Here is a 14,404-nt window from a genome sequence, read left to right as displayed (position 1 = left end):
CTGACCTGAAGCCAATCTTCCCTTCCTGCGTGGATTGCGTTTGCCAAGGCTTGTTGGGTCCAATCCGGATACCGACACCTAGATCCTTCGTGGGACAGCTCGAATCCAGCTCCTGGTTGTCGTTGACGCCTCCTGGTCCTCGTGGCTGCAGAGACAAGCTTCACCTCTTCACCTCCTTGCATCTCGATATCGCCTGGTTCCTTCCTGGTCACTGGCTAGTGACCCAGACTCTGTCCCCTCTGCTTTCAGGTTCTTCTCATCTTCGATCCACCCTTGGATCCACCCGGACACTTTTCTCCTGGTCGCCTGCAGCACTTCTTTGCAGTTCCCCATAGGAAACAGCGACGAAACCCGACACGAAAAGACACCTATGCACCCGGCTTCCCTGGGTGAGGTAACTCGAGTATGCCGGTGCTCCCGTGGGTGTTGACTCTCGAAGTGTCCTAGTTTAAAAGGGTTTTACCGTAGTCCATCCGGAAGTGTCCTTAACCTACTACTTTGTAACTCTTACGTTCCCATTATAACTCTATCGTAACTCACGACTGTGTTCCCACACTGCACACGTCTCCTGTGGGCCTCCTACTTCCTAACCTTTGGTTCTGTAGTGTAGCCCCAGCGATTCCCTAGGCCCTAGGCCTATTCACTATTACTGAAGTGGTCCTTATACCACTTACTTAGTATATGGTTCGTGAGGCACCTAGGGCAGAATTGTATTTGTGCAACATATAGTATGCTAAATGAGTAACTTGTAACGTATCTCGAACTCTGACCTCATACTCATAAAGAGTGCAGAGGGGTTGTGTTAGTAATAAATACATATATATTTGATATACACCTTGTGTGGTGTCCTTTCATTTGGTATTCAAGGGATTATATATGGTAAAACAGCTGGCTTCACATGCTCTCTGAAGTTTTAGCCTAAGACTGCTGGTCCATGCTACCACTAGGATAGCTGATCTATAAGGTTGACTTTACAACCACCATCATAAGGGTCATTTAGACTGGTGCAAGGTGCCCACTAGAATAGTGGACATCATATACCAAGCTAACTTCTCACAGAAGCAGCTCAAAGGGAGCACACATAAGGTAAGTAAGAACCAAATTCAAGTCCCATTGAGGCATTACGAAGGGAACAGGAGGAAAAAGATGAGTAATGCCCTTAAGGAGCCGATTTACAACGGGGGACTTGAAAAGAAAAAGCTGATCAGGAAGCCTAATAAAGGTTGAAATGGCTGAGAGATAGCTCTTAAGAGTGCCAAGAGCATAGTCCTGCTGGGCCAAAGAAAGGAGGAACAAGTGAACCTCAGAAAGAGGGGCAAAAAGGGGATCCACAGCCTTTGCTGTGCACCATGTCACAAATTTGTTCCATCTGCAGGCGTATAACATTTTAGTGGAGGGACGACTGGCTGGCAAGGTAACATCACAGACTTCAGGAGCAAGGGCAAACGTTGTCAAATGTCGCGGCTCCATCTCCATGCAAGGAGGTGGAGGCTGGAAAGGTTTGGGTGGCGGACCGTCCCCTGTTGCTGCGACAGAAGATCCTCCTGAAGAGGCAGTCGGATCGAAGGATTGATGGCCATGTGTAACAGCTCGGGATACCAGACTCTTCATGCCTAATCCGGAGCCACAAGGATGACTTGGGCCCGGTCGCACTTGATCTTCTTCAGCACTCTGGGCAGAAGTGGTATAGGCGGAAAGGCGTATAGAAGACCGCAACTCCACTTGTGACGAAAAGAGTCACCTAGCTAGTACCGCCTTGGAAATTCCAACGTGCAGAATTGCGGACATTGCGCGTTCTCTGCGGTGGCAAATAGATCTCACAAAGGCTCTCCCCACTGCTGAAAGAGAACTTGCACCACCTCAGAGTGAAGACACCATTTGTGATCCATCATGCACCTGCGGCTGAGTTCGTCCGCCCGGGCGTTCAATGAAGCGGACAAATATTGAACCACCATGGATACGCCCTGATGTTCCAGCCATGTCCAGAGGCGTAGGGCCTCCTGACATATGGTCCACGACCCCACCCCGCCCTGTTTGTTGCTGTACTACATTGTGCTAGTGTTGTCCATCAACACCTGCACTACTCTTCCCGGACAGAGGGAAAGAATGCTTTCAGTGCAAGATGGATCGGCCGGGGCTCCAGAAGGTTGATGTGTAGCCCGGACTCCGCCAGAGACCAGAGCCTCTGATCTCCACTTCTCCCATGTGGCCGACCCACCCTAGAAGTGATGCATCTGTCACCACTGTGTACTCTGGCTGAGGAAGGGAGAGGGATTTGCTGTTGATCCAATCCTGGTTCGTTAGCCACCACAGTAATTGAGGTGCAGTGCCCTGCGAGATCTGAACGCAATCGGACAGACTCCCCTGATGCTGTGGCCACTGAAACTTCAGGTCCCACTGCAGAGCCCGCATAACCTGGGATAAAGGCTGAAAGATCAGAATCATAGCCCGAATATCCCAAACTCGTTGCGCAGGATCATCAACCTGAAACTACGTTGCGTCCAAAACCGCGCCGATGAAAAGGAGCTTCTGAGAGGGAGTCAGCTGTGACTTCGGCACTTTCAAAGTTAACCCCAGCGAGTGCAGGAGGTCCGCCGTAGTCTGGTGCTGGGAGACAACAGCCTGGGGCGAGCCCGCCTCCAACAGCCAGTCGTCGAAATGGGGAAAGACTGGAACCACTGATCTGCGCAGATAAGCTGTGACCACCGCCATCACTTTAGTGAACACCAGAGGGGCGCTGGTAAGGCCAAAGGGGAGTACGGTAAACTAAAAATGCTAGTGGCCTTCCATGAACCGTAGGTAACGCCGGTGGGCTGGCAGGACAGGAATGTGAAAGTAAGCGTCCTGCAAGTCCAACGCTACCATCCAGTCTCCAGGGTCGAGGGCAGACAGGACCTGATCTAGCGTCAACATTTTGAACTTCTCCTTTCGGAGGAAGCAGTGAACGTTCCTGAGATCCAAGATAGGACTCAGGCCTTTGTCCTTCCTGGGCACCAGAAAGTAGATGGGAATAGCAACCACACCCTACTTCTGGGGCAGAAACTTGCTCTATGGCTCCCTTGGCCAAGAGTGCCGAAAAGTACTGTTGGAGAAGGGCCTGATGATCCTCCAACATGCGATGGTACTGAGGTGGCATGGAGGGGTAGCCTCAAAGGGGAGGGAGTAGCCCCTTCGGACTATCTGTAAAACCCACCTGTCCGATGTGATGGTGCACACTGTTGGGTGGTGGCCCTGAAAGGTCAGACTAGGAGGGTTTGGAGGCTGCTGCAGAGGGGGCTGTGGTGGACTGGCCTGCACGCTGGGCCCCAGACCCTGGGCGGTGGTTTCCACATCCCCGGCGGCGCAGGGGCTGAACAGCTTGTGCCAGCCTGTGGCTCTGGTCGGAACGTGGTGGGGCACCCCTTCCGGAGCCACGAAAGGGGCGAAAGGCAGACTGCGCAGGGCTGGTGGTGGAGAGACCCAAGGACTTGGCCGTAGCCTGAGAGTCTTCAAAGCGCTCCAGCGCATTGTCTGCCTTGTCGCCGAACAGGCGCCGGCTGTCAAAAGACTTGTCAATAAGAATAGCTTGGATATCCCCTGAAAAAACAGTCAACCTCAGCCAGGCATAGCGTCAAAGGGCTACCGAAGTGGAAATCATCCTGCTTAGTGAGTCGGCGATGTCCAGTACACAGCAAATGGTAAACTTTGTTGCGTCTCTCCCCTCGGCACCTGCACGGGAGAGTACGGTCTGTGCCACCTCCGGTTACTTGGGTGGCACTTGCGCCACCATATCTCACACAGAGTGGGTGTAACAGCCCAACAGACATGCAGTATTTACCGACCGCAGTCCCAAGCTGGAGAAAGAAAACATCTTCTTCCCAGGTGGTCAAGCTTTTTGGAATCCCTATCAGGTGGAGCGTTAGGGAATGCACCTTTGGACGTGGAGGCCTGGACCACCAAGCTCTTAGAGGTAGGGTGAGACGAAAGAGGGGTCGCCCGGAGACAGGCAGTGGCGTCGGGCGATCATTCTGTTCACAGGAGCCCCTGTGTTGGGCCTGGGCCAGGTGCCCAAAAGGATGTCAGTGAAGGCTTCATTGAACAGTAGCAGGAGCTCCGAAGAGCTCACAGGCGGTTGAAGAACCTCCGTCAGGAGGTTAGTCTAGACCGCCACTGTAGGTAGCTCGAGGTTGAGAGCCTCGGCCGCCCTACGCAACACCACAGCGAAAGATGCTCCGTCCTCCGCAGCCACGGTAGGAGGAGACAACATGCCATGGTTAGGTGATGTATCCAGACCACTGGCATCCCCCAACTCCTGTTGTCAGTCCGGATCATAGTCCAACTGGTCAGTTAAAGGGTCTCCAGACTCATCCCAGTCCTCCTCACTCTCCTCTGGTTGCCAATCTGGCCTAAAAGAACAAGTGTGGAACAAGGACACCAAAGTACCCGTTGGTGCTGGAACCGGCTCCGTGTCCACGTCGGGGTGGAGGTCAGGGTCGACGTTGGCTGAGAACACAACCGGCGTCGGCTGCGGACGTGGTGCCAGTGGAATCTGCTCTGGGGGAGGTGTAGTCAGGACGACCAGCGCCGATCCAGATCCAGGCCTGGATCCAAGGGGACCCTGCAGTGCCGTGGCAGAAGCCCCTGGTGTCGAAGACCCAGGGACCCTAGCCCAGTGCGCAGTGCCCAAAGGTGTGCCGGTGGAGGCAAGCTGCCTAAAGATGGCATGCATTGCTTCGTAGAAACTCCAAAGCTGGGCAGGGGTCGCACCGGGTCCCGGGAAGGGAGGGACACCCGGCGTCCACTCAGTGGGATCCGCATGCGGAGCCGCGGGAGGGGCACCAACTGCATTCCTCGTTGTGTCGGCCGAAGGACGGGGAGAGGTCGAAGAACGTCGATGCTTCTTTGACTTCTTGTGCTTCGACTTACCAGAGGAGTGCGAAGACTTGGAAGCAGATTGGTAGTGATGGTAGCTCCGCGACCAGTCCCTCGACCTCCCAAGCGACTGGGACATGGAGCTGCACAGAGCGGACTGCCAGGCCCCGAGAATCTTTAGGGCCTGCTACCGGAAAAAGACTTTGGGGTCATGGCCTAGCAATAGGAATACAACTTGAAGTGGTAGTCGGGTTCCAGACAGAACAGGCACAAGCGGTGAGGATCTGTCACCGACATAAACTGTCGGCAGGACCCGCAAGTCTTGAAACTGGGCATCCCTGACGTGCACCAGGAGAAGAAGAATTAAAAATGAGGTCGACAAAAAGTCAGTCAAACAGAGACTGGAGGTACCGCTCTCTCCGGATCTGCGCTGGCTGGCGCGAAAAAAGAAAGAACCAACGTCAGAGCGCGAGGGAGGCATCTAAGTAGTTACCGCGATGTCACCCCGGTGACCAGGATGCCAACGACGAACGCGGAGCCGACCAACGCCATCTTTCGACGCGCAGGGGAACTGCTGATGAAAAATTCTCAGGATCCAGTCTGACTCCTGGGGCTAAATCTAAGGTAAGGAATCTAGAGCTAATTGTCTATTTCAGATTTGCTTTTTAGCCTACTATTTGGCTTACTGATTATTTAAGTTCCTTCAATGCCTGGACATTGAAGTTATTAAGTGTTATCTACTGAGGGATACTGATTTTACCTCTCAAAATCCCTTCATCCCCAGGAGTAAGCTTTGACTGCTAACCATCGTAACCTTGAGAGAGTTAAAAGCCTAAAGAGAGTGCCTTGGTTATTCAATCTGAAATGCAACAACAATGGAAGACAATTGGTAAACTATTTTTTACACAGAGGGTAAGGCCCAATTTCATTAAAAGGCCTCACAACATGCTTTACATATGCGCAGGTTCAAAGCACAATATAAAGAAGGCTTTTTCTCATGTCACAAATGCGGTCTGAATAGCCATCGCTAGCTAGGAAGTGGATTAAAATTGTTTAACGGGTAACATTTTATGGAACAGGATATTATTTTGGATGTCCTAGGTGGTCCATAAAGGGAAAAGCTAAATAAAAGATTAACAGAAAAAAGCAAAAAACATTGTGATACATAGGCTTTAATCATTCACAAGTGAAAGAAGCAAGGGAACTATTATAAATAGCATGCAGTATTAATAATATAGTAAAACTGAAGCGTAAACATAGGGAATAACCAGTCATGAAAAGACGTTGTTTTTTATTTATTTTACTGTAACATGAATTTTTGAAGGTGGTCCTTTGGGGTTTTGAAAAATGAAAAATCAGTCTAACAGAATCGCTCGAAACTAAAATATATGTACTGAAATAATGCTTAAACATTTTTATTCATAATTTGGGCAAATAAGGAACTCTTTATCTCATGTATTGCAATTGGTTCATTGTAAGGTCTACATTTTTTTGTTTTCAACAAAATACATACAACTCAGGACACAGTTGCGTCATAGGCAGGTATATCAGTATATCAGATCACAACAGCACAAAAGCACATTAGTACTCAAAAGGTATAACTCGGGCATACGAGGATATCCATTTATACAATCATATCTAAGGTAAGAGCAGTTTCTCCTGTGATTACAACATGTCACTCTGCCAACCGATGCCTGGTAGTGTGACCAACGTTTACACAATGACACAGCTAGCTTGGCCCAGCTTCCTCCCGCAAGCCCCTCATTTGACTATATTCCTGATTCTTGCGATAATGCCTCATCAGCAGTAGTCTGCGGCTCCGAGACTGCATCACCAGTTTTACTTAACAGGTACGTTTGATATGGTCCCAGTAGCTCCTGGGACGATTTCTGGGGGTAGCAATTCACTGTATGTATCAGCTTGGGTATTACAATACAACATGTTTGCATGAAATTCTGTGATTCGTAGAAGTGGGCCCCTCAAGAGGTCTGGTTTTATTATATTTTGTAACATAATATTTGAGTGTTTAAATTATTGCAAGCTATTGTGATGATCCGTTTAACTTCATGTTTTGATGGCTTTTTTGAATCTGAAATAATCTTGATTGACGTTGAAAACAAGAACTGAATTTCCACTAAACGGATTATATGCAGCATTTTAACTGGAATTGTTAAATAAAACATGATAAGCCTTTTTTGAACTGAAAATTAGCACAACAACAGTAGAGTTCCCTAAAGAATCTCCTATCTGCACACTGATTTACTGCCATTGTGTCTCTATTGCCATAGCAACATATTTGAACATTAAGGCATTGAAGTTGATAAAATTGATTGTTACTTCTTCAAAAAAACAACGCATGAAATAGTGAGAACTATAAAGCAATATACTTCCAAGTTGCCTCTACTATGTGATAAATATTAAGATATATGCATGCAAGTGCAGAATGATTTGCAAAAACTGCTGACATCTGTACATTACTGATAATGGGATGCATCTCACCTCACAAGCTGCTTGGCTGTTGTTAAATTGCTTAGTCAATAACTCAATCCACTGAAGCATGGTGGGCTAAGGAAAAAAACAGTGAGTTAGAGAAAGAGAATGTATGTTTAGGTCTCATCTTAACATGAAATCATTAAGAACTAAGGGGGGTAAAAAGGGGAATTGAGACTCTAAAGGATTTCTGTGCACCATTGTTTTCAGTTGTTAGTACTGAACATAAGTAATAACTCAACAGTTATCCTTATCTTGTGTCCCACTGACTTAACTTGTGATGAGAGTCGCATCTCAAGGACCTTTCCACACAGATGAATGGACAGCCACTCAACCAGACAGGCTTAAAAAAGAATGTCACACAAACAGACAACAAAATTGAAATTCTGAGCAACACGTGCATATTGGGGAACAAATACCTCACATTTTCCCAGATCATCCAAAAAAGTCCAATATTCTCATTCTGTGGGTCTGGGAGGGCTACAAGTTTGAGATTAAGGTCACATTTTACCACGTAAATTATAATGCTAAACCGTTTCTGCAATGGAGTATAAACAACCTAGCTAGAAATAAAAGAAACAATTGGAATTATACCTTTTCTTTGGAGTGGATAAATGTTTCCAGGACAAACGAAGTGCTGAGCTAAATGAAAAGAAAAATACTTATTTAGGTTACTAACGTTTATCAAATTAGAGATGCTAGAGCACAGAAACTTTCAAATGGATAACAATAAATGACAAATTCTTTAGGGATCACTAACACATCACACAACTAGCTTAGCTGAATAAAAAAGGACCTGGGAAAAGCAGCATGATTAAATGAAATAAGATGTGGAATCATGGTAAGGAAATACGTCAAGTACTTATGGTAAAGGCTTTATGCTCTTCACTGTCCCCTGAAAATTATCTGAGCCTATTCGAACTAACCTTAACTAGGTGTGGTAACATGCACAAATATGAGAACTACTCTATGGTAATTAGTCTAAATGTAGTAGCTCAATGCAGTCGAAAAGGAAGAGGAATAAAGGTGCAAGTGCAATGCGACAACTCTGTTCCGCGCTTTGACGAAGATGTGCCGGTTCCCGATCTACGCAAAGGCGAAGACCCGCCAGTTCCAACCCACGCAAAGGCTAAGATGTCGCCAGTTCTGATGAGGATGCGTGGGCTATGGTTAAAAAGAGATCCCTAGGCCTCTCTTCCAAGGGTCCAGTACTGGGGTGGCACTACTTAGCAGGGCCGACCTACAGCTTGAAGAGTCCCGATGCAGGTGGTTCAAGTCTTTGATATCCCTGAGACTTGGAACAGGAGGCCAGCCAGCAAGCCCATGGATTCACTCTTGGTTCCAAGTGATTTAGGTCCAGACCTTCAGAACAGCAGGGCAGCTCAGCAAGGCAAGAGCACAGCAAGGTAAAGTCCAGCAAAGCAGCAGTCCAGCAGAATGGCAGTCCTTTTAGCAGCACAGCAGCTCTTCTACCTGGCAGAGTAGTCACAGGTCCATAAGTGTACTGATTACTCAGTGCCAGAGGTCCGATACTTATACCCAGTTGTGCCTCTTGAAGTGGAGGAGACTTCAAAGAAAACTTTGAAGTACACAGAGGTCCTCCCTTCCTGCCCAAGCTCCAGACACACTACAGGGGGCAATCAATCCTTTGTGTGGGTCAGGACACAGACCTTTTAGGTGTAAGGGTCAGCTCCTCTCTCTCATCCTGCATGCTAATGACCACTCAGGCACACCTATCCTTCCTTCATGTGCGACTGTGTAGAGGGAATGCAGGTAGCTAGCTGTCACCCACAACAGACACGTATTCCAGAGGCAGGCTGAAGGCATCAAATGGTTAAAGTAAGTGAATGCCAACTTTCTAAAAGTGCCATTAGCTACACTGGGATTTAAAATCCACCTTCACCATGAGTTGTGATTTGAAATTGTGAGTTCTGTGACATCAAACATGGAAAGTTCATCTGATCATAACTGGGAATTGCACTTAAAAGATGTAATAAGGTAATCCCAATGTTATCCTATGTGAGAGAGAGACACCTAGCAATAGTGAAAAAAATAATTAGTCGCTTTTCACTTGCAGGACATGCAAAACTTAAAAATACATGTCCTGCATTTTAAAAACATGGCACTCTGGCCTGTGGGTTAGCCAGGGCCTACTTTAGGGGTGGCTTACAGGTATAAAAAGTGAGGGTTTAGGCCTGGCAACAGGGTTACCTTTTAGATCGAAATGGCAGTTTAACCAGCACATTTCCATGCCAGTAGCACGTAGCCACAAACAGTACTGACTACTGATATGTAAAAACGAAGGCCCTGAACGGGTAAAAAGTCCTAAGTCTATAAATCTGTTTGCAGAGTGGTGAGGATGGGTGGGTTGGCTAGAAATCTGCGGCTAGATAGAGCCTCAACCACATAAGGCGTTACCGGAGGAAAGCAACTTGTTCACCTGATTGAGACGTGCCCGTCCCTACTGCCCTGACAGTCCAGACAGTAGTACTTATTAAACATGTGCAAAGTCATCCACGTTACTGTCTGGCAGATGTCCAGGACTCTGGGTGCTAACACTGTGGTTGCAGCCATGGCTCTGGTGGACTGAGCACGTAAAACCTCATGGGGTTGCTTCTTGGCCAACGCGCAGTAGATTTTGATACAGAACATGATCCACCATGAGTTGGTTCATTTCTGTACAGTCTTCCCTTTCTGGGCTCCGATATACCCGACGAAGAGATAGTCGTCTACTAATAATGATAATAATAATATTTTATTTTGCTTGATTAGTTAAATTCTTTGCAAATACATAACAAAAAAGATTCCCATTGTACACAATTAAAAACAATTAAAAGCCGCATAAAGTAAAATAGATCATCAATTACATATTCCTAATTTATACAATAGGCTATTTTAAAAGAGATTCTCATAGACTCTTAAGTCTCATATTGTGCTAGCTGCCATTGACTACAACAACTTCTCAGGTTGGATGGCACAGCTCAACCAAGTCCGTTGTCCTAGTTAGAGGTTTGGTGATTAAAGTGCAAGTACAACTAAAACAAGATATTGAGTTAATATTGTACTTATGAAGCATATTAGTGTATTTCGGATAACAACAGGGTTTTAAGTCTCTTAGTTACCGTCTCAAAAAATTTTGTTAGCCGACAGTTCAGCTGAACGTCAATGGGATTGAAGCAAAGCTTCACTGCCTGCCTACAGGACCGGATATCGTAATACCTAAAAAAGGGACATAACAAGGTCCATCTTATGTCCTTTAAGTTGGGGCAGTTGCAGATGACGTGAGTGATGTCTTCCTTCCCACTTCCGCATGACCGACAGGTCGGAGCGCCTCCTTTCCTTTCCCATGGTGGAAGATGGGGTTTGATCGCAATTACCCCCAAGCGCAACCTTAGAACGTTTTCCTTCATGCTTATCTTGATTCCGGCACTCAGGTAGGCTTGGGGTTTCAGCCTTACATAGTCACTAAGCACTATCCAGCCGTGTACCTTTTTAGTGAGAATTGCTTTGTCTACTAAAACAGATAGCATAGATGTTGTTTTCCTAACTGCTTTTTTGAAAGAAAGATGATCCGTTGGAACGGCCCAGAGTTCAGACACGCCCAGTAACTCAATAGAGTCAAACAGATAATCCCTGGCTGGGCATTTTTCTTGATTGTGCAAGGCTTTCCAGAGGTGGGAGTTTAAAGATCCTGCGTCAGCACTTTGGATTTTATGCCACCTTTTAACATAGGTACTCCTCCTTTCCACCGTTTGCCTTTGAATCCCAAATTCTAACCGGATTTGAGCTGGGGAGACGAATTATGGGAGGGGGGAAATTGCTTTGTAGGAGTTGGAAATTATGACATCTAAAACTGCTGCGTCTTTACCTTTTAGAGCCTCACTCCCATATGTCAAACTTGGCAGCAGTTTGGCCCTCAAGACCTGTAAAAAGGGATCAAGCGTTAGGTCGGGAAGCCGTCTCTTCAGTGACTTCAGTGCTAAATGCGTTGTGGTCCCCTTTCTTCGCATGGACTCTAGCTGGAGTTTGAATGTGCTTTTATGGTCCATTAGAATTCCCAGGTATTTGTAACTTTGTAGTTGATCCAAACATAGGCCATCGAGGAACCAGCTGTTTGTGGTCTTAATTTTAGTCTTCTTGAGTTTTATTTTGAGGGGGTTCCGATTATAAAAACTGCTTGTCGTGTTTATTAGATGCTAAAGTCCAATTGGTGTCCTACTGATTAAAACCAGGTCGCCAGCACATAGCAAGTTTGACATCAGCTTGTTTCCCAATTTTGAAGCATGGGATACACAGCTATCCAACTCCCCAGGCAGATTGGCCAAAAAAGATTAAAAAGGATCGGGCCAGGACATACCCCTGCTTGAGGCCCTTCGAGGTCATGATTCATTTTGAGATGTGTGACCCTGCATCTAGTTTGACCCTGATCCATGTGTCTGTGTGCAGCTGTTTTACCGATCCAAAAGAGTGGTTGATATACCCCAATTATCTAGTTTTCCCCAAAGTTTGGATCGGTTGACATGGTCAAAAGCGGCTGTGTAGTCAATAAAACACAGGAAGAGAGGCATTTTTGAAATTTTGGCTGCATCCATTAACAACGCGAGAGCCAGTATGTTTGTTGTAGTTCCTTGGCCACTATGAAGCCCAGTTTGATTAATGGGGATAATGGATTTATCTGAGCCCAGGATGTTAGCTCGTCCAGGAATGTACCGGCGTAGTATTTGGCGTCTACGTCAAGGAGGGCGATCAGTCGGTAGTTATTTGGATCGTTTCTTTTGCCTGGTTTAAAAATTGGGCTAATAATAGATCCTTTCAAAGATTCCGGAATGGTGACTGTGTTATTTAAGCTCTTGAAGACTGGTAATAGAGCCCTGCTCCAAAAGACGGCGTTGTGTTCATACAGTTTCGGTGGGATCCCGTTTGGGCCGGGCGCTCCCATATCTCTACCCTTGGTTATTAGACCTTTTATCTGTTTTCCTGTGGGGGCGTTTCCTTCCTCTACAGTGGGGTCTGTGGGGTCTAAATACCCAGCCATCAGGATCCCCTGTTGCTTATGGATATTAGTGCTGCTGACCAAATGTGTCGCTTTTCTCTTGTTGGGGGATTCGATGTCCGGTATACACACAAGAAGGGGTGGAGAGATTAAAGTTCACATGTAACACCACAAAACAGAAAAAAATACATCTGTTTTGAAAAACTGCCCTCACTCACACACCGAAGTGTGTGACATGCTTCATCATCGGGTCTGCTTACAAAACACCCTGGTGTAGTCAATCGAACCTTTATTTGTGGGTTCCACAACCAGGATTAAAAGAAATAGGATGGGTAGTGTTCGGTCAATGTGCCAAAGTAAACTGATCTCAAAAGATCCTGACTGCGCGGCGATCCGGAAATAGGCAGTGTTGTGAGGTCGTCCCTCCAGAACAGTGTTCTTGGGAGACCTCCCTGCCGGGCGCCTTTTCGAGCTTATAATAATAATAAACTCGTAATTGTTTTCCGTGTCGTTGGGAACCTCCCCACACGTGATGACTTAGTCAGCATCTTTTGAGATCAGTTTACTTTGGCACATAGGCCGAATTGCGGTTGGGCCACAATCAGGACTGGGAACGACATACGTCCTGAAGAAGACCGGGGTGACCTTTTGAGGCGCAGTAAGTCGGTCGAAACATGTTGGCACAAGCAGTACCAGGAGGGGTGTTTTGAGAACTTAAATTTCCTCTTCTAAACACTACCCATCCTATTTCTTTTAATCCTGGTTGTGGAACCCACAAATAAAGGTTCGATTGGTATCCTCAAACCAGTTTTAAAGCACTTCCCCATTAACTTCACTTTGTCGCATCACTAGTCCCAGTCACAGGGTGATATTCACTGATCAATCACCGTATATGTTGTGTTTGTATTTGTATTGTGTCTTGTGGTCTTTTATTTAGTTTATTTTTTTACCCCCTCCCTTATGCTCCGCCCTAAGTGTGGCTACACCAGGGCATTTTGTAAGCAGACCCGATGATGAAGCATGCCACACACTTCGGTGTGCGAGTGAGGACAGTTTTTCAAAACAGATGCACAAGTTACTACTTGTGTAACGATATATCTGTAAGAGACATTAGTTAGTATTAGATTCCTTACCTTAGAATATCCCCAGGCGTCAGACTGGATCGGGAAATTTTTGCGTAGCAGTACCCTTGCGCGTCTGCGGCTCCGCGTCCGTCGTCAGCGCCGTGATGACATCGTCGGAGTACTTAGACGCCGCCTCCGCGTGCTGACGTCAGTTCTTAGACACAGCTTTTCCGGGCCAGAAACGCAGAGCCATGTTAAAAACCAACACTGGTGCCATTGAAACTAGGGCCCTGAAGGGGACAACCCTAACCCTAGATATTGGTTCGCAGAACGGGGAGAATGGGTGGGTCGGTAAGGAATCTAATACTAACTAATGTCTCTTACAGATATATCGTTACACAAGTAGTAACTTGTGCATCTGAAAGAGACACGTTAGTATTAGATTCCTTACCTTAGAATAGATACCCCAGCAATACCAACCCCGGTGGTGGGTCTGCGAACCAAAATCACACCAGAAAATCCTGGAGGACGGAACGGCCAAAGAAGCCATCCCTCCGGACTTGGCTGTCCAGGCAGTAGTGTCTTGCGAACGTGTGCAGCGATGCCCACGTAGCTGCCTGACAGATGTCTTGTAAAGGCACTCCCCTGCCCAGGGCAGTGGTAGTCGCCGTGGCTCGGGTAGAATGAGCCCGCAATCCAGCAGGAGGCTCCTTCCTAGCCAAGGAGTAGCATGCCTGGATACACAGGATGATCCACCGGGAGATGGTCCTCTTGTGCACCGCTTTCCCCTTCTTCGCGCCCACGTAACCAACAAAGAGTTGGTCATCCACCCGGAACTGGCGTGTGCGATCCAAGTAGAATGAGAGCGCACGTTTTGGGTCCAGACGGTGGAGCCGCTCTTCCTCTTTAGAGGGATGCGGTGGCGGGAAGAAGGTTGGCAAGATGATAGACTGCCCGATGTGGAAGGCCGTGACAACCTTGGGCAGGAAAGAAGGTTTGGTACGCA

At 47.1% G+C, this 14,404-nt stretch overlaps 1 protein-coding gene across 2 annotated transcripts in view; it reads right to left on the bottom strand.

The window, feature by feature from the left end:
• Positions 1-14,404, bottom strand: part of USP34 (ubiquitin specific peptidase 34) — a 2,681,755-nt gene that overhangs the window by 1,091,877 nt on the left and 1,575,474 nt on the right. For both annotated transcript variants that reach the window (XM_078649291.1, XM_078649292.1), the window contains exons 55-56: positions 7,936-7,983; positions 7,351-7,416 (exon numbers count right to left, since the gene is read on the bottom strand). In XM_078649291.1, coding sequence (XP_078505417.1) covers positions 7,351-7,416; positions 7,936-7,983 — 114 coding nt within the window. The remainder of the gene's footprint in view (positions 1-7,350; positions 7,417-7,935; positions 7,984-14,404) is intronic.

The sequence above is a fragment of the Lissotriton helveticus genome, chromosome 6 (assembly GCF_964261635.1).
Source record: "Lissotriton helveticus chromosome 6, aLisHel1.1, whole genome shotgun sequence".
NCBI classification, from domain to species: Eukaryota; Metazoa; Chordata; class Amphibia; order Caudata; family Salamandridae; genus Lissotriton; species Lissotriton helveticus.
The sequence above is the reverse complement of the archived record's forward strand: the minus strand, read 5'-3'. Positions and strand labels throughout refer to the sequence as shown.